Here is a 12,324-nt window from a genome sequence, read left to right on the forward strand (position 1 = left end):
ACAGTAAACAGTGTTGATGTGAGAATACGTTTGAAGCCTCTCTGCTAGGACGTCTGCCTGCCAGATTACCCGGTGACTGGAAAGGACTTTGTGGGATTACTGCACATGAGCCGTCTGGAGGCTGAAGTGGCCCCACTCTGCGTGTAGAGGTGGTGGTGGTGGGGTTATTGGTCAAAGTGTACAACTTGTAGGCTGGAATCAAATTCTGGATTATTTCCCCCCCCCCTATCAATCAATGGCACAGTGATCTAAACGCAATAAAAAGCCCAGAGTGCCACGGCATCACATGTGGAAACACAAAGGGCACCTTTGCACTGGCTGGACCGTTGCCCGGGTGATGGTAATTGATGGCAGCTTCTTCTTTCGCTGGATTATTGTTGTCATAATACTAGACTGCATTGCTGATGGGTTTAAACCCTGACAATCAGCATTTGCACTTTTCGTCTCTTATTCACTCTGTCTATTAATAACGACAGCGACGCCTCCTGTACGCCTGCCCTGCAATCATGCCACGCCATAGCAATTAGTATGTAAAGCAATATTTTCCCTCTTTGCACAGCAATATCAAGAGCAGTGACAATATTCAGTGATGGGAAAAAAAATAATGTTGCTAGGTCAGGGAGGTGCTTTGTTATTTATTGCTGCATACATACAAGCACATCAACATTAGAACAGAAAATATGAGTCACAGGCATCAATCTGGCACTCATACACTAAAATGCATTTATTAAAAGTTTCTTGCTCATCATTGGTGGAATACCTCAGCCAGAGGAAATAAACTGCAGTAAAGCTCAGACTTCCCCGACAGCCAACTGTGCAGAGATGCCAGCTGGCAGCATCAGCTTGAAACCAATGCTGCTGCAGGCCATCTTCATTCTGCAAAATGGGTCTCAACCTGAGAGAGTTTCGATTCCCTAGAGAAGACATTGTTGAGTTATGTTATTTATGACAGCTTGTGTCCTGATGTCCCGATACTTCAGGACATCATGACACAAGGACAGCCTGGTGGCATCAGCGGTGTACAATGTGAAAGGTGGGGAATCGGTAACATTGATCCGCTGTTATTGTATCTAAATGTCAATGTTATAAGATACATTTACCAGTTTGTCCCTGACTTCAGCAACATGAAAATCAATATATAAATTATAAATATTTTGTTACTCTTTTTGTCATTTTCAACTTGACTTTTGAAGTTGAATTGTTTCCTTTGTATTTTGTGTACTGGCACCATATATTATTTTCTGGTAACACGAGCAGTATTTGTTCACGATGTGCTGATACTGAAGTTCTGGGTCATATTTCCAGGTGACCACTAAGTCCGCCCTTCAGAGGAGCTGCACGTTAAAGGATTATACGGTGACTGTCATGGATTAAAGCGCCACTCCAGAGCATATACGGCTCCCCACTGGCTGACCTCCACACGGGTACCGTTCAGACCTGAAGGTGCACATAAAGATATATCATACCACAAAAATACCTTTACAAGTATTAGTTAATGAGGTATGCAACGGAATGTCTGATTTGATAAACTCGTCCATCAGTGCGTGTACAAGATTTATAAAAATCGAAATCATAAATGTTTCATCGTGAAAAAAAATCTGTATAAAACATGTTTTATTCAAATTGCGAGAATGTAACAGACATAAACTTTAAAAACAACAACAACAACAGAGAAACATCACAATAGATCTGGATGTGCAGACTAACAGATGAGTGCAATAAGCCCCCTAATAGAGCTGGAGGAGCTGTGGTTGAGCAGCTCAAGCCAGCGCGCTGACGTGCGTCGCTGTGCGGAGAGCCCAGAAAGGTGCTAAGCAGCAGACAGCTTACCGTGCGCATGTACCACAAATACAACACAGCATCACTGGGACTCAGTCAACACACACTATGCTCTACTCCGCCCACAGGTGAGGGGCAACACAGGAGATACAAAGTGGACTTCACATCACATTTCAGTAGAGTACATTCTTGTCTTTATTGTGCACAATAAGAAAATTTCACAGATGCAGTATGAGATTAGAGGGGCTCCAATAAAACAACCAGCAGCCGCAAACTGAGAAACACCTGCCACGCCCTCCGAAAGAGTACACTGATGCTCAATGAAAGACATCTCCGTGGCTAACACCGCCACCTCACCCATCGACGTGTTCACCCGTGTTTGCCAGTGGCACAGTCAAGGGATGCTGCGGGGAAACGGATCGCCTCGCTGTTGCGCCGCATGTACGCGTGGCCGCTGATCGGGTAGCACATCTCCGTGAAGGTCATGTTGGCCACGGTGATGGCGCAGAGCCCAAGCACCTTGAAGCCCGACTTGTGGTAGAAGGGCACCAGGACGTCCTCGCACATGAGCAGCGCGCGGCGCACGCTGGGCAGGCAGCGGAGGTACTGCAGGTAACGCCACAGCAGGATGGGCCCTTTGCCCTGCTGCCGGAAGGTGCGGTGCACCGCGAGGATGTGGATGTGGACGGTGGAGCCGCGCGGCTTGTGGAGGATCAGCGCGTCCTGCGTGGGCCAAAGTGGTCGGAAATCAACATGACTGACACACGTATGCCTGTGCGTGTATATGAGGATCAGTAATGGTGAATTGTGGGAGAGTGCACGGTGGGTCTTACTTCAGTGAGCCTGTCCTTGTCCCAGAGAGAGCCGATGATGAAAGCCACCAGTCGGCCCTCCTCGAACCAGCCCATGGACAGCTCTGGACACAAGGTGAGGAAGTGACGCACCTCATCCAGGTGGAGGGGACACTCACCTGACACGGAGATAAATGCTGAGAGAGAGAGAGAGAGAGAGTTAGTAGTTTGGCACTACTTTTTCTACACTTGAAGGCGGCGCAAATTACAGAATAAACAAGTAACATCTTTATAGTGGGAATAAAAGAATACTGATTGAATTAAATGCCCCAAAAAAGGTAATTAGATGTTCTCGAATGAGATATCTCGACGTGGTTTTACGCATAGATCCTCGAGGTGATGCTTCTTTTCACCCAGTTGGGAACCGTAACGTCTGCTTCACGTGACGGGGAGACGACCCACTTACCCTCTCGCTCGATCTCGAAGACGCTGATGGCGTCCTGCGTGTTGAGCGGCCGGACCTCGCTGGCGGGCAGCGTGTGTCTCCTCTGGATGCCCGGGGAGATGGAAGGCGTTCGATGCATTAGTTTGATGAAAGGCTGCGAGCCGACCACGGACATCACACGACCTCCGCGCTCCCTTTCCCCCCCTTTGGAACACTTCTCCTGCTCCTGACTCCTTCTCTCCCCCTCAGCAGGATCCCCCTCTGGCAGGCCCTGCGACGACAACAGGATGGGTTGTCTCCGTATTTATAGCATAAGCTGTGATCAGCCAGCTCATTTGCATTTGAATATTTCATGTGAGTGAATGAATGAAGGTCGCGAACGCGTGGGGCAATTTACTGAGCCCTGCAATTAACTGCGCTTAATGGTTGCTGTTGTTGTCTCTATTGAAAGATGACAACCGATCGTTTTCTATATGAACCACCATCTCCTGCACATTTCTATAGCAGGTTTCTGCCACGCATGATCCAGGATCAGCACACGGTGTACACAAGTTGTGGTAAAGTGGCGCCCACTTGTTCCCCCCAGTTAAAGTGGACTTGAAGACACCCCCGTGCAGTGGGCTGACTCAAAGGTGCACGCGTGTCTCCCTCCACCGTAACAAACACCAACTACTGCCCCCGCTGTGCTCGGTTCCAACGCGCCGCCGGGGCTCCGGGCACACTTACCGGAGGACGTGGAGGCGCGTATACGTCGGAGAGGTTCCGCCTATACCTCGGAGAGGTTCCGCGGATCCGACCGAGCTCCTCTTCTCCGCCCGCTATGTCACCCTGCTGCCGGCACACAGACGCCTCTCTTCCTCGTGAGGTGCTTATTGCTATGAGTCACGCGAGGAAGGATTAGAACCGCACAAGTTGTTTGTGCATTAGCGACACGTTATTTCCTCTCTGACGGAGCGCAGCGTGTCCGTGTCGCGCGCAGCATTGATCCATCCGCCAGCCTCCTTTCACTCCAAAGTATTTTTATTTGGCCCTCGTCGATTTACCCAATCATAACAATGATTCTTGAGTTATGGACAGAAACGTATAAAAGGGATCTCTGGACACTAAATTAGAATGAGTTCATCCTGGAGTCCGGGACACATTTGAAAGAAAATCCCCTCCAGGTGTTGCTTAGATGTCCATGAGAATGCAAAGGAAGGACATCCCAGAATCAACGAGGCCACAACTGTTCTGTACTCTAAGAATGTCATTGAATAGTATGTCATGAAACATGTCAATGAGAAAGTTAAACTATGTCAAAAAGTTATAGTATGTCATTAAAAATGAAGATAAAATGTACTGTATTATGTAAAAAAAAAACTATACAACACTATTGATAAAAGAAAAGGTCAGTCATGTCGAAAAAGTCACATACAAATCCTAGTCATTCATAGAGTGGTTTTACTACATGTAGTGTTTGAATGTTTAGTGGTTTCCAATCTGGGGTTCATTGACCCAAAGAGTGCAAGATACAATTGAAAGGTTGTGATTCATGACAGTGGAAAGAAGTAAAACTCCTGTACCACACATTTGTCTGATTTTATTTAACGTATCTCTAACGAGGGGTAACATTATCCAATGCACAAAAAAACCCCAGTTAGGTTATTTAAATGAACTTGTGTCTCTTTCTACTGGTGTGCCTCACAGCGAGAGGGGCCAGGGTTCGATTCCCAGGCTCTGGGCCTTCTGTATGTTCTTCTGGTGTGTCAGCGTGGGTTCTGACAGAACAGTCCAAAGACATGCACCTTAATCTTAAAAGAGTTACGGTAATTATAGATGTGTAATTATAAATGTGTGTAAAAACTACAATATTTCCACCTGAAATGTAGTGAAGTAGAAAGTAAAATAAATTGCAGCACTACTATAGTTCTTGTGTAAATGTACTTAGCCCCTTCCCAGCTAATCTAATAATGAAGTATTTAAATGAGTGGAATCTGAAACACACACACACACACACACACACACACACACACACACACACACACACACACACACACACACACACACACACACACACACACACACACACACACACACACACACACACACACACACACACACACACACACACACACACACACACACACACACACACACAGTGTAAATGGTCAAACCTCCACTTGAGAACTGAAGAAGCGTCGGGGTCGTGCCGGCAGAAGGGATGACATTACTAATGTGATAACATGTACATGACATCATCAAGGACTAATTCAGTGAATGGAGTTAGGACTCATAGGCTTTAATGTATCATATAGCTCCTATATAACTCAAACTGTACATGATATTTAGCATATGATACAGCTGATCAATGTGCAATACTGAGCATTTTGAATATGAATGGAGTTTACACTGTATACAATAGCAGATATATAAATACAGTGGATGTCTATTGGATTGTTTTAAAAACCTTAACTCAAAAGTATAAAAGTTATCAATAAGAAAAGTCATAGCACCCATCTACAAAGAACCCCGCATAGTTTGACATGTCAATCATTGTGGCCACATAGAAAACTGCAGCAGGACATACAAAGACAGAATATCAGCCCCCCCCCACCCACTATATAAGCTCATTACAGATGCAACTTGTTGAATATTGAAGTTTAGGCATGGCTCAATATATGAACAGTATATGTGGCATAAATGGGGTTTTGAGTTTCAAATGAGTGGGAAAGAAAGGCACAGAAGAAGTAAGCAAAAGAACGTGAGTGTGTGCTTTCGGCACAACGCAGACCTACTGTCAAACATCATGGTTTAAAAAGAACCCCGTGAGAGGAGCAGCGTATTGCAGCGCTGAGGCGGCTCACGGTCACATTTCTATATTCATATGCAAGCAAATAATCCCGGCGTAGGACTGGAAAAAACACTATGCAGTTACAGAGGAACTAACATAACTAAACTCATTTATATGATGCTGTAGATTGATGCAAAAAGTTGCTTGCTTTCGTAATAATCTGTTCAACCCTTTTATTTGAGCATTTGGAAGCATTTAAAATTACGATCATTATTTTTCTAATCTCTGTATGTGCGGGCCTTTTCTTTTGTGTTAATTTATGCACATGTGCATTTAAGAAAAGAAAGAAAAGCACCGCCATCGGTGACGCAGCTCCTCTCTCATTCAGGTTACTGAAGTAGTTTATACTCAATGTGGGGGGAAGTTGCTCTTATATGATGCAGCCCTGCAGCTTGAGGAGGAGGGTAAGGCGGAGCGGTCGGGTTTAGGGTGGAGGAGTAAGGTCAGGAGAACAGGTGTAGATCATGCAGCGTGTGTTTGGCTCATGTCTGTACGATCGGTTTTCTCCAGAGGGGCAAGAAAAGGGTCCATATTCAAGTTGGGGTCAAATCTAATCATCGCTGTTGGGACTGAGAGGCGCAGCGTCGAGCAAAAGTTAAGGCTTCTCTCTTTCTACTCTGGCTGGGGCGCCGGAGTCTCGTTGGCATTGTTGTCGGCGATTTTGTTTTCCAGCTCGTCGTCAGACAGGAGGTCCAAAGAAGTTCCCTCGACCTGAAGTGGGCGCCTGCCTGGCCGACTGGAGGAGAAGCTGATGGGGCCGCCACGTCTGCCGGGGGGAGGGGGGCGGGGGGGGGGGAAAGGGAAGGTCAATAAAAAGCAAACGGTTTCTACTTCTCTCCCAGAACTTAAATCTGAACTCAGTGTTCTCATGCTTTAATGCTCCTAAATGTTTATAATATTCAACACATCACTGGTTTAAAGTTGTGTTTCTTTAATGAGACAATTAAATTAAATCTGATATTACCAACCCCATATATATATATATATATATATATATGTATATATATATATATATACTTATGCTTAATTTAGTTGGTAAGTTGTAATCAAAGGCCCTATTTTCCACTTCTTCTGGCTGATTAAACCTCTGCTAGAATGACATGTCCCCTAACTACACACACCAATCAGAATGGGGGAAAGGTGTAACTTCTCCCTCCAAAACCTAATGAGAGTCCAAGTGATGCCAATCAGCTTGGCTAATACTTTCAGCACCAATTACAACTACTGCCTCGCGGCTGCATATCCCGGCAACCCGTCAGGTCCGTCTACCTGAGGCGATTCTTGAGGGTGTGAACCTCGCGGCTTAGACCCTCGCTGGCCTCGGTGGCGTCATCCAGCTCCCTCTGCAGCTTCCTGCGTGAGGCGTTGGCCCTCGTGGCCTCCTCCTCCGCCTCCTCCAGCTGGCGCTTCAGCTGCTTCATGCGAGAGCTAGCCTTTTCCACCTTTACATACAGACACACAGACATGAGTAACAAGATAAATATCCCCCATTAATGTAATTGAATGCATGTAATTGGAGAAGATGAGAAGGAAAAATACCAAAACAGGTCAAATGGATCTCTTTGTGGGGCTAAACAATTTGTGCAAAACTGACATCACGTCAATGTCAACAGTGTCAGACATACTTGTTCTTTAAACTGGTCGGCGTGGCGACGCTCATCCTCCACTTGCATGCAGATTTCCTTCAGCTTCTTCTCGGTCCTTCTCACGGTCTTGTTGGCGGCTGCTCGCTCCCTTTAAATGAAGAACGAGTGAAGGTTAGAGGTGAAACCCGTACATGTCTTTCAATGGATCTCATATATATGTGTATTGAATTCTCACTTGGCCTCCTGCTCCAGCTGTTCCTCCAGCTGTCCTATCTTGGCCTCCAGGGCAGTGATGGAGGCCTTGAACCTGTTCTTCACAGAACCCTCCAGCTCGCCCAGCTTGGCCCGCAGCTCCTTGTTTTGACGCTCCAATTGCTGGCGAGCGTTTTCGCTCTTTTGGCCGGTGCTGCGCTCTGCACTCAACTCTGTGGTCAGGGTGTCCACCTGAGGCGCAGAGTGAAGGAAGGAGGCAAGGGAACTTCGTGTCATTAGTCCTTTTGCACAGACTCAGTGCAAATATGTAATATTAATAATTATTATAATAATTATGTAATATTAGCGATGAATAAAGATGATCAGTGAAGAAGACCTCACCTGCATGGTGGTCTTCCTGAAGCGGTCGTTGAGCAGCTCCATGTTCCCCTGCTCCTCTTCCAGCTCCTCCTCCAGCTGAGCAATGCGAGCCTCCAGCCTCCTCTTCTCATCCATCAGAGCGGACCTGATGCACAAACACATACTGGCTGTAGAGACTGGACATATATTTTGGAATTGGATGACCTTTAGACTATTTTATGCTGTGCTGCTTTATCGCCTTTTAAATAATTTCCCCTTCTTGTTCTATTGCAACTCATGCTGTTGTTGTTGACCACTATTGTTATTATCGTGTTTTTTATTCTCTTCATCTCAGGGAACAAACATAATAATAATAATCACCATTTCTCTGCAGCTCCCCAAACAGGTTTAGCTTGCACGGCAAATTTGGTAAGATTGTGATGGCAAATGGTTCACCTGCAAAGTATTTTTATTTTAAGTCCCTCCCCTTTCCAAACCGTTTACAATGACGGCTTCTCGGATGGTTCTGTGTGACAGACCAGCTGGCCGGTCAGGTTAAGAGACGATTCAAAGAAAAATAAACAGATACACATCTGTACTATGAATGTAGAGATGTGCATGCGACTTACTTTCCAGAGGTGCTGTTTGAGATGTCGTCTTGCAGCTCATCGCGTTCCTGCTCCGCGTGGCGCCGGGCCCTCTCAGATGCGGCCAGGTCCTGCAGAAAGAAAAGTCAGCACTTCTTTGTGTACCATAATGCTGAGGGGGACCATTCAATGCTTTATCGTGAATATACAGCAAATACAAAGACCTATCGCACATAAATCAACCTCCCTCCAACCCTGACTATGCACAGTGGCTACCATGTGACACACACAATCTGCACGTCTCTGTCCTGTACCTCGTGAAGCTGTACAATCTCAGCCTCCAGGCTCTTGAGTTTCTTCTCATTTTCCTTGGATATGGCGAAAATATCATCTCTAGAAGCGCGGGCGTCTTCCAACTCCCGCTGGTAGTCCTTCATCTGGGCCTGCAGGACACAACATATGGCGGAGGATGCTGCTGAATGTGGTGCTTAGACCGGGAGTGATTTGAATGGAGATTCAAACATCAAATGCGTACCTGTAACTTGCGCAACTGTTTGATGGCCTCGTCTCGAGCCTTGTTGGCTCCTTCTATGTGACCCTCTATATCCTTCAAATCCATCTCCAGCTTCTTTTTAGCAGCTACAGCCAAACCTCTCTGCTTCCTCTCGTCCTCCAACTCTGCCTCCATCTCTCGCACCTGAAGGGGAGCCAGCACAAGTCGTTAGTGTGGTGGGATTCAACTGTTGCTGAAGTGCTACTGTGTTATGAGGAGTGCAATTCTGCACCTGCTTGACCAGCGCTCTCTTCTTCTCATCGTTCTGGTCATCCCGGCCCTGGAGGTCCCTCTCATACTGGGCTTTCATGGCCTGCATGTTAACCTCTAGACGCAGCTTGGCGTCCTCCGTGCCCTGCAGCTCGTCCTCCAGCTCCTCCAGCTGAGTCTTCATCTCCTCCACCTGCTGATCCAGAGTACGCTTGGACTTCTCAAGCTCGTGGACCTGACGGTTAGAAGATGGGAGAGGGGGGGGGGGGGGGGGGGGGGGGGGGGGGGGGCATGACTGGTGAGAGTACTGTTTAATTGTCCCAGCTAATCAAACACGCTTGATTGGTCCTAGCACTCACATTCTTGCCCACGTCATCCTTGGAGCTCATAAGATCTTCCATTTCAGCACGAAGCTGCTTGTTCACCCTCTCCAGCTCCTCTTTGGCCTCCAGCGCCTCGTCAAGAGCTCTGGTCATGGACAGAGCTTTGGTCTCCTTCTCCCTGGCCTCGGCTTCAGCACGGTCACGCTCTTCAGCGTAACGAGTCGAGATGCTCTTCTCCTCAGCCAGCATCTGCAGAGGAGGACGATGACAGGGTGGACCAGCATTTAATGAAAATTGTATTTGTAAGGATTAAATTAGAGTATCTAAACTCACTCCATCCAAAGTAAGGAAAATCTGTAAAAACCAGCAAATAACCCAATAAAGTGCACTCACCTGGTCAAACTTCTTCTGTTTCTTCTCCAGGTTGGAGACAATCTGTCTCTGGTGGTCCAAGTCTACAGTTAGATCATCCAGCTCCTGCTGCAGACGGGTCTTGGTCTTCTCCATCTTTTCAAATCCGATGGTCTTCTCTTCCAGTCGCAGGCTGGCCAGCTCAAAGTCCTTCTGCAGCTTCTTCTTTGTCTCTTCCAGGCCCTCTATTGTTCCAACATCGTCCTCCAGCTTCTTCTTGCTCTCTAACAGCTTAAAAAAGAAGAAGAAAAAAAAGACATTATTCAGAATAAAAATCACCAATAGTATTATTTAAACATAGTTTCCTACAGTGGAGATCACAATGCCTACCTGAGCCTGTACGGTCAACATCTGTTTCTCTATATTCTTGCGTGCCTCCTCATCCTCCTCCTGCTGCTCCTGCAGAGCGTTCTTCTCCTCCTCCAGCTGACGTATGCGACTGCTGAGGTTCAGTTTCTGACGCGTCTCCTCCAGGAGCAGCTCCTAGAAAGAAAAAAAAAAAGTATATTTGGTTAGTTTGACAGAAAGGATGCATTGACTGTGGATTGCTGATTAATGCTCAGAGATGCTGAATATCACCTGTGTGTCTTGTAGCTGACCGTCTAGTCCAGCAACATCTTTGGCCATCTTGATTCCTTTCCTTTCTGAATCTTCCAGAATGGCAGACACATTGTCCAACTCGGTCTGGATGGAGAGGTACCACGGTGAAACCAGGTTATCAAAAGTATTTGTAGAAGATTTTAATATCACACTTTTTTTTCACATAAATGGTCCAACAAAATAATCCTAGACAAAATATATAAAATATAGTTTTTCGCACCGGCAACTGTTAAATTTGCATGCAGCTCTTCCTTTGAACCATTAATGTGGGTCAAATAACTGTGTAAAAACAGTTTAGAAATGAAATGATATAAATACACATCGCAGCTGTAGTGCCGTTGTGCAAGCGCTTGGAAATAATGGTTTCCCTTTAAGTGTTCAGACATTTGCCATCTTGCTTATATCTGGATCGTATTATTTATTCTGGCCAGCTGATAGGGCGGATTCCATTTGTATTTAATCAGATATGTGCACCTGCAGTTTGTGTGCACGGTCGGCCAGTTCTCCCTTGGCCCTCTCTCCCTCCGTGACTCTGGTCATGAACTCCTGCAGCTGAGCCTCCACTTTCTTCCTCTTGTGCTCGGACTCGGTCTTTGTCTGCTGCAGGGCCTTGACCTCATTGACCAGCTCCTTGTTGGCATTCTCCTGGCTCTGCTTGGTCTTCTCCAGGTTGGCCTTGAACTGGACATCATCAACAACAAACATCAGTGTGGTCAGATGACAACGTGATGCCACTTTACTCTTTGGTGGATTGTTAATCCTGTGGTATTAAGACTGTATATTGTGGGAAGGCGTTACCCTCTTGGCCTGTTCCAGCTGTTCAGACAGCTCTTCCAAGGTAGTGCCATGCCTCTGTCGCATCTCCTGGATCTGAGATTCATGGTTTTTAGTCTCCTCCTCGATTGCCTTCTTCAGCTCTGTGACCTCCTGTTCACGCTTGGTCCTACAGGGAGTAGGTACACAGACAAGTATAGAATATCCTGTTGACCTAATAATAATAATATGATTGGCCAAAAGCCCCAATGTCTACGTTATACATGTAGAGTGCAGTACCTTAATTCCTGCTGGGCAGCGGTTGTATCAAGGGTGTCCTCTAGTTCAGTCTTCAGGGCCTCGAGCTCTTCGCTCAAGTCCCTCTTGAGCTTCTCAGCCTTATTCCTGGAGACCTTCTCTGACTCAAGGTCCTCCTGCAGCTCAGACAGCTGGGCCTGCAGCTCCCTCACATGTTTCAGAGCGTTGTTCTTCTGGCTAACCTCGTCTTCACCCCTGTTAATTACAAAGAAGATTAAAAAACACGCAACTACTTCTCAGATTGCAGGTGGGCACAATATTGTGACTGTGATGGTTGGGACGCTGGAAAAAAAACAACCTGGAAACTCACTGCAGTTTTCCACTATAATTTGATGCGCCTGAGACATTTTACTAGTGTTAGAAAAATGATTCCTTTGGGTTACATTTCTTTGTGTTCATAAAAAACTATCGCTTAAAAAACAACAAGACTTTAACACACATTTAGTCCCCTGAGTGAACTCTATCATTGTGTAAAAGCTCCACTGGGTGGCAGCAGAGACACTGTTTCAAACAGCAGTTGATACCAACGGTTATCTTTGGAGGGACACTTCAGGGAAAGGAGCTTCATTTTTGTTAGGACCACCTA

At 46.3% G+C, this 12,324-nt stretch overlaps 2 protein-coding genes across 2 annotated transcripts in view; both read right to left on the reverse strand.

Moving 5' to 3' along the window:
• Nucleotides 1–2,148: 2,148 nt before the first annotated feature.
• On the reverse strand, nucleotides 2,149–3,190 carry LOC117735083 (serotonin N-acetyltransferase-like). The gene is made up of 3 exons (XM_034539514.1): nucleotides 3,037–3,190; nucleotides 2,613–2,767; nucleotides 2,149–2,502 (listed from the first exon to the last, which is right to left on the reverse strand). Exons 1-3 carry the CDS (start codon nucleotides 3,188–3,190, stop codon nucleotides 2,149–2,151), a joined length of 663 nt encoding a protein of 220 aa, XP_034395405.1.
• A 2,102-nt stretch (nucleotides 3,191–5,292) lies between these two features.
• LOC117734855 (myosin-10-like) overlaps nucleotides 5,293–12,324 on the reverse strand; it is a 45,182-nt gene continuing 38,150 nt past the window's right edge. Inside the window, exons 27-42 of the mRNA XM_034539158.1 lie at nucleotides 11,721–11,933; nucleotides 11,466–11,610; nucleotides 11,142–11,348; nucleotides 10,647–10,751; nucleotides 10,398–10,550; nucleotides 10,050–10,298; nucleotides 9,693–9,905; nucleotides 9,356–9,568; nucleotides 9,106–9,267; nucleotides 8,885–9,013; nucleotides 8,613–8,701; nucleotides 8,026–8,149; nucleotides 7,667–7,875; nucleotides 7,471–7,579; nucleotides 7,115–7,287; nucleotides 5,293–6,611 (exon numbers count right to left, since the gene is read on the reverse strand). Coding sequence (XP_034395049.1) covers nucleotides 6,458–6,611; nucleotides 7,115–7,287; nucleotides 7,471–7,579; nucleotides 7,667–7,875; nucleotides 8,026–8,149; nucleotides 8,613–8,701; nucleotides 8,885–9,013; nucleotides 9,106–9,267; nucleotides 9,356–9,568; nucleotides 9,693–9,905; nucleotides 10,050–10,298; nucleotides 10,398–10,550; nucleotides 10,647–10,751; nucleotides 11,142–11,348; nucleotides 11,466–11,610; nucleotides 11,721–11,933 — 2,647 coding nt within the window. The 3' untranslated portion in view covers nucleotides 5,293–6,457. The remainder of the gene's footprint in view (nucleotides 6,612–7,114; nucleotides 7,288–7,470; nucleotides 7,580–7,666; nucleotides 7,876–8,025; nucleotides 8,150–8,612; nucleotides 8,702–8,884; nucleotides 9,014–9,105; nucleotides 9,268–9,355; nucleotides 9,569–9,692; nucleotides 9,906–10,049; nucleotides 10,299–10,397; nucleotides 10,551–10,646; nucleotides 10,752–11,141; nucleotides 11,349–11,465; nucleotides 11,611–11,720; nucleotides 11,934–12,324) is intronic.

The sequence above is a fragment of the Cyclopterus lumpus genome, chromosome 8 (genome assembly GCF_009769545.1).
Source record: "Cyclopterus lumpus isolate fCycLum1 chromosome 8, fCycLum1.pri, whole genome shotgun sequence".
In the NCBI taxonomy this organism is placed as follows: domain Eukaryota; kingdom Metazoa; phylum Chordata; class Actinopteri; order Perciformes; family Cyclopteridae; genus Cyclopterus; species Cyclopterus lumpus.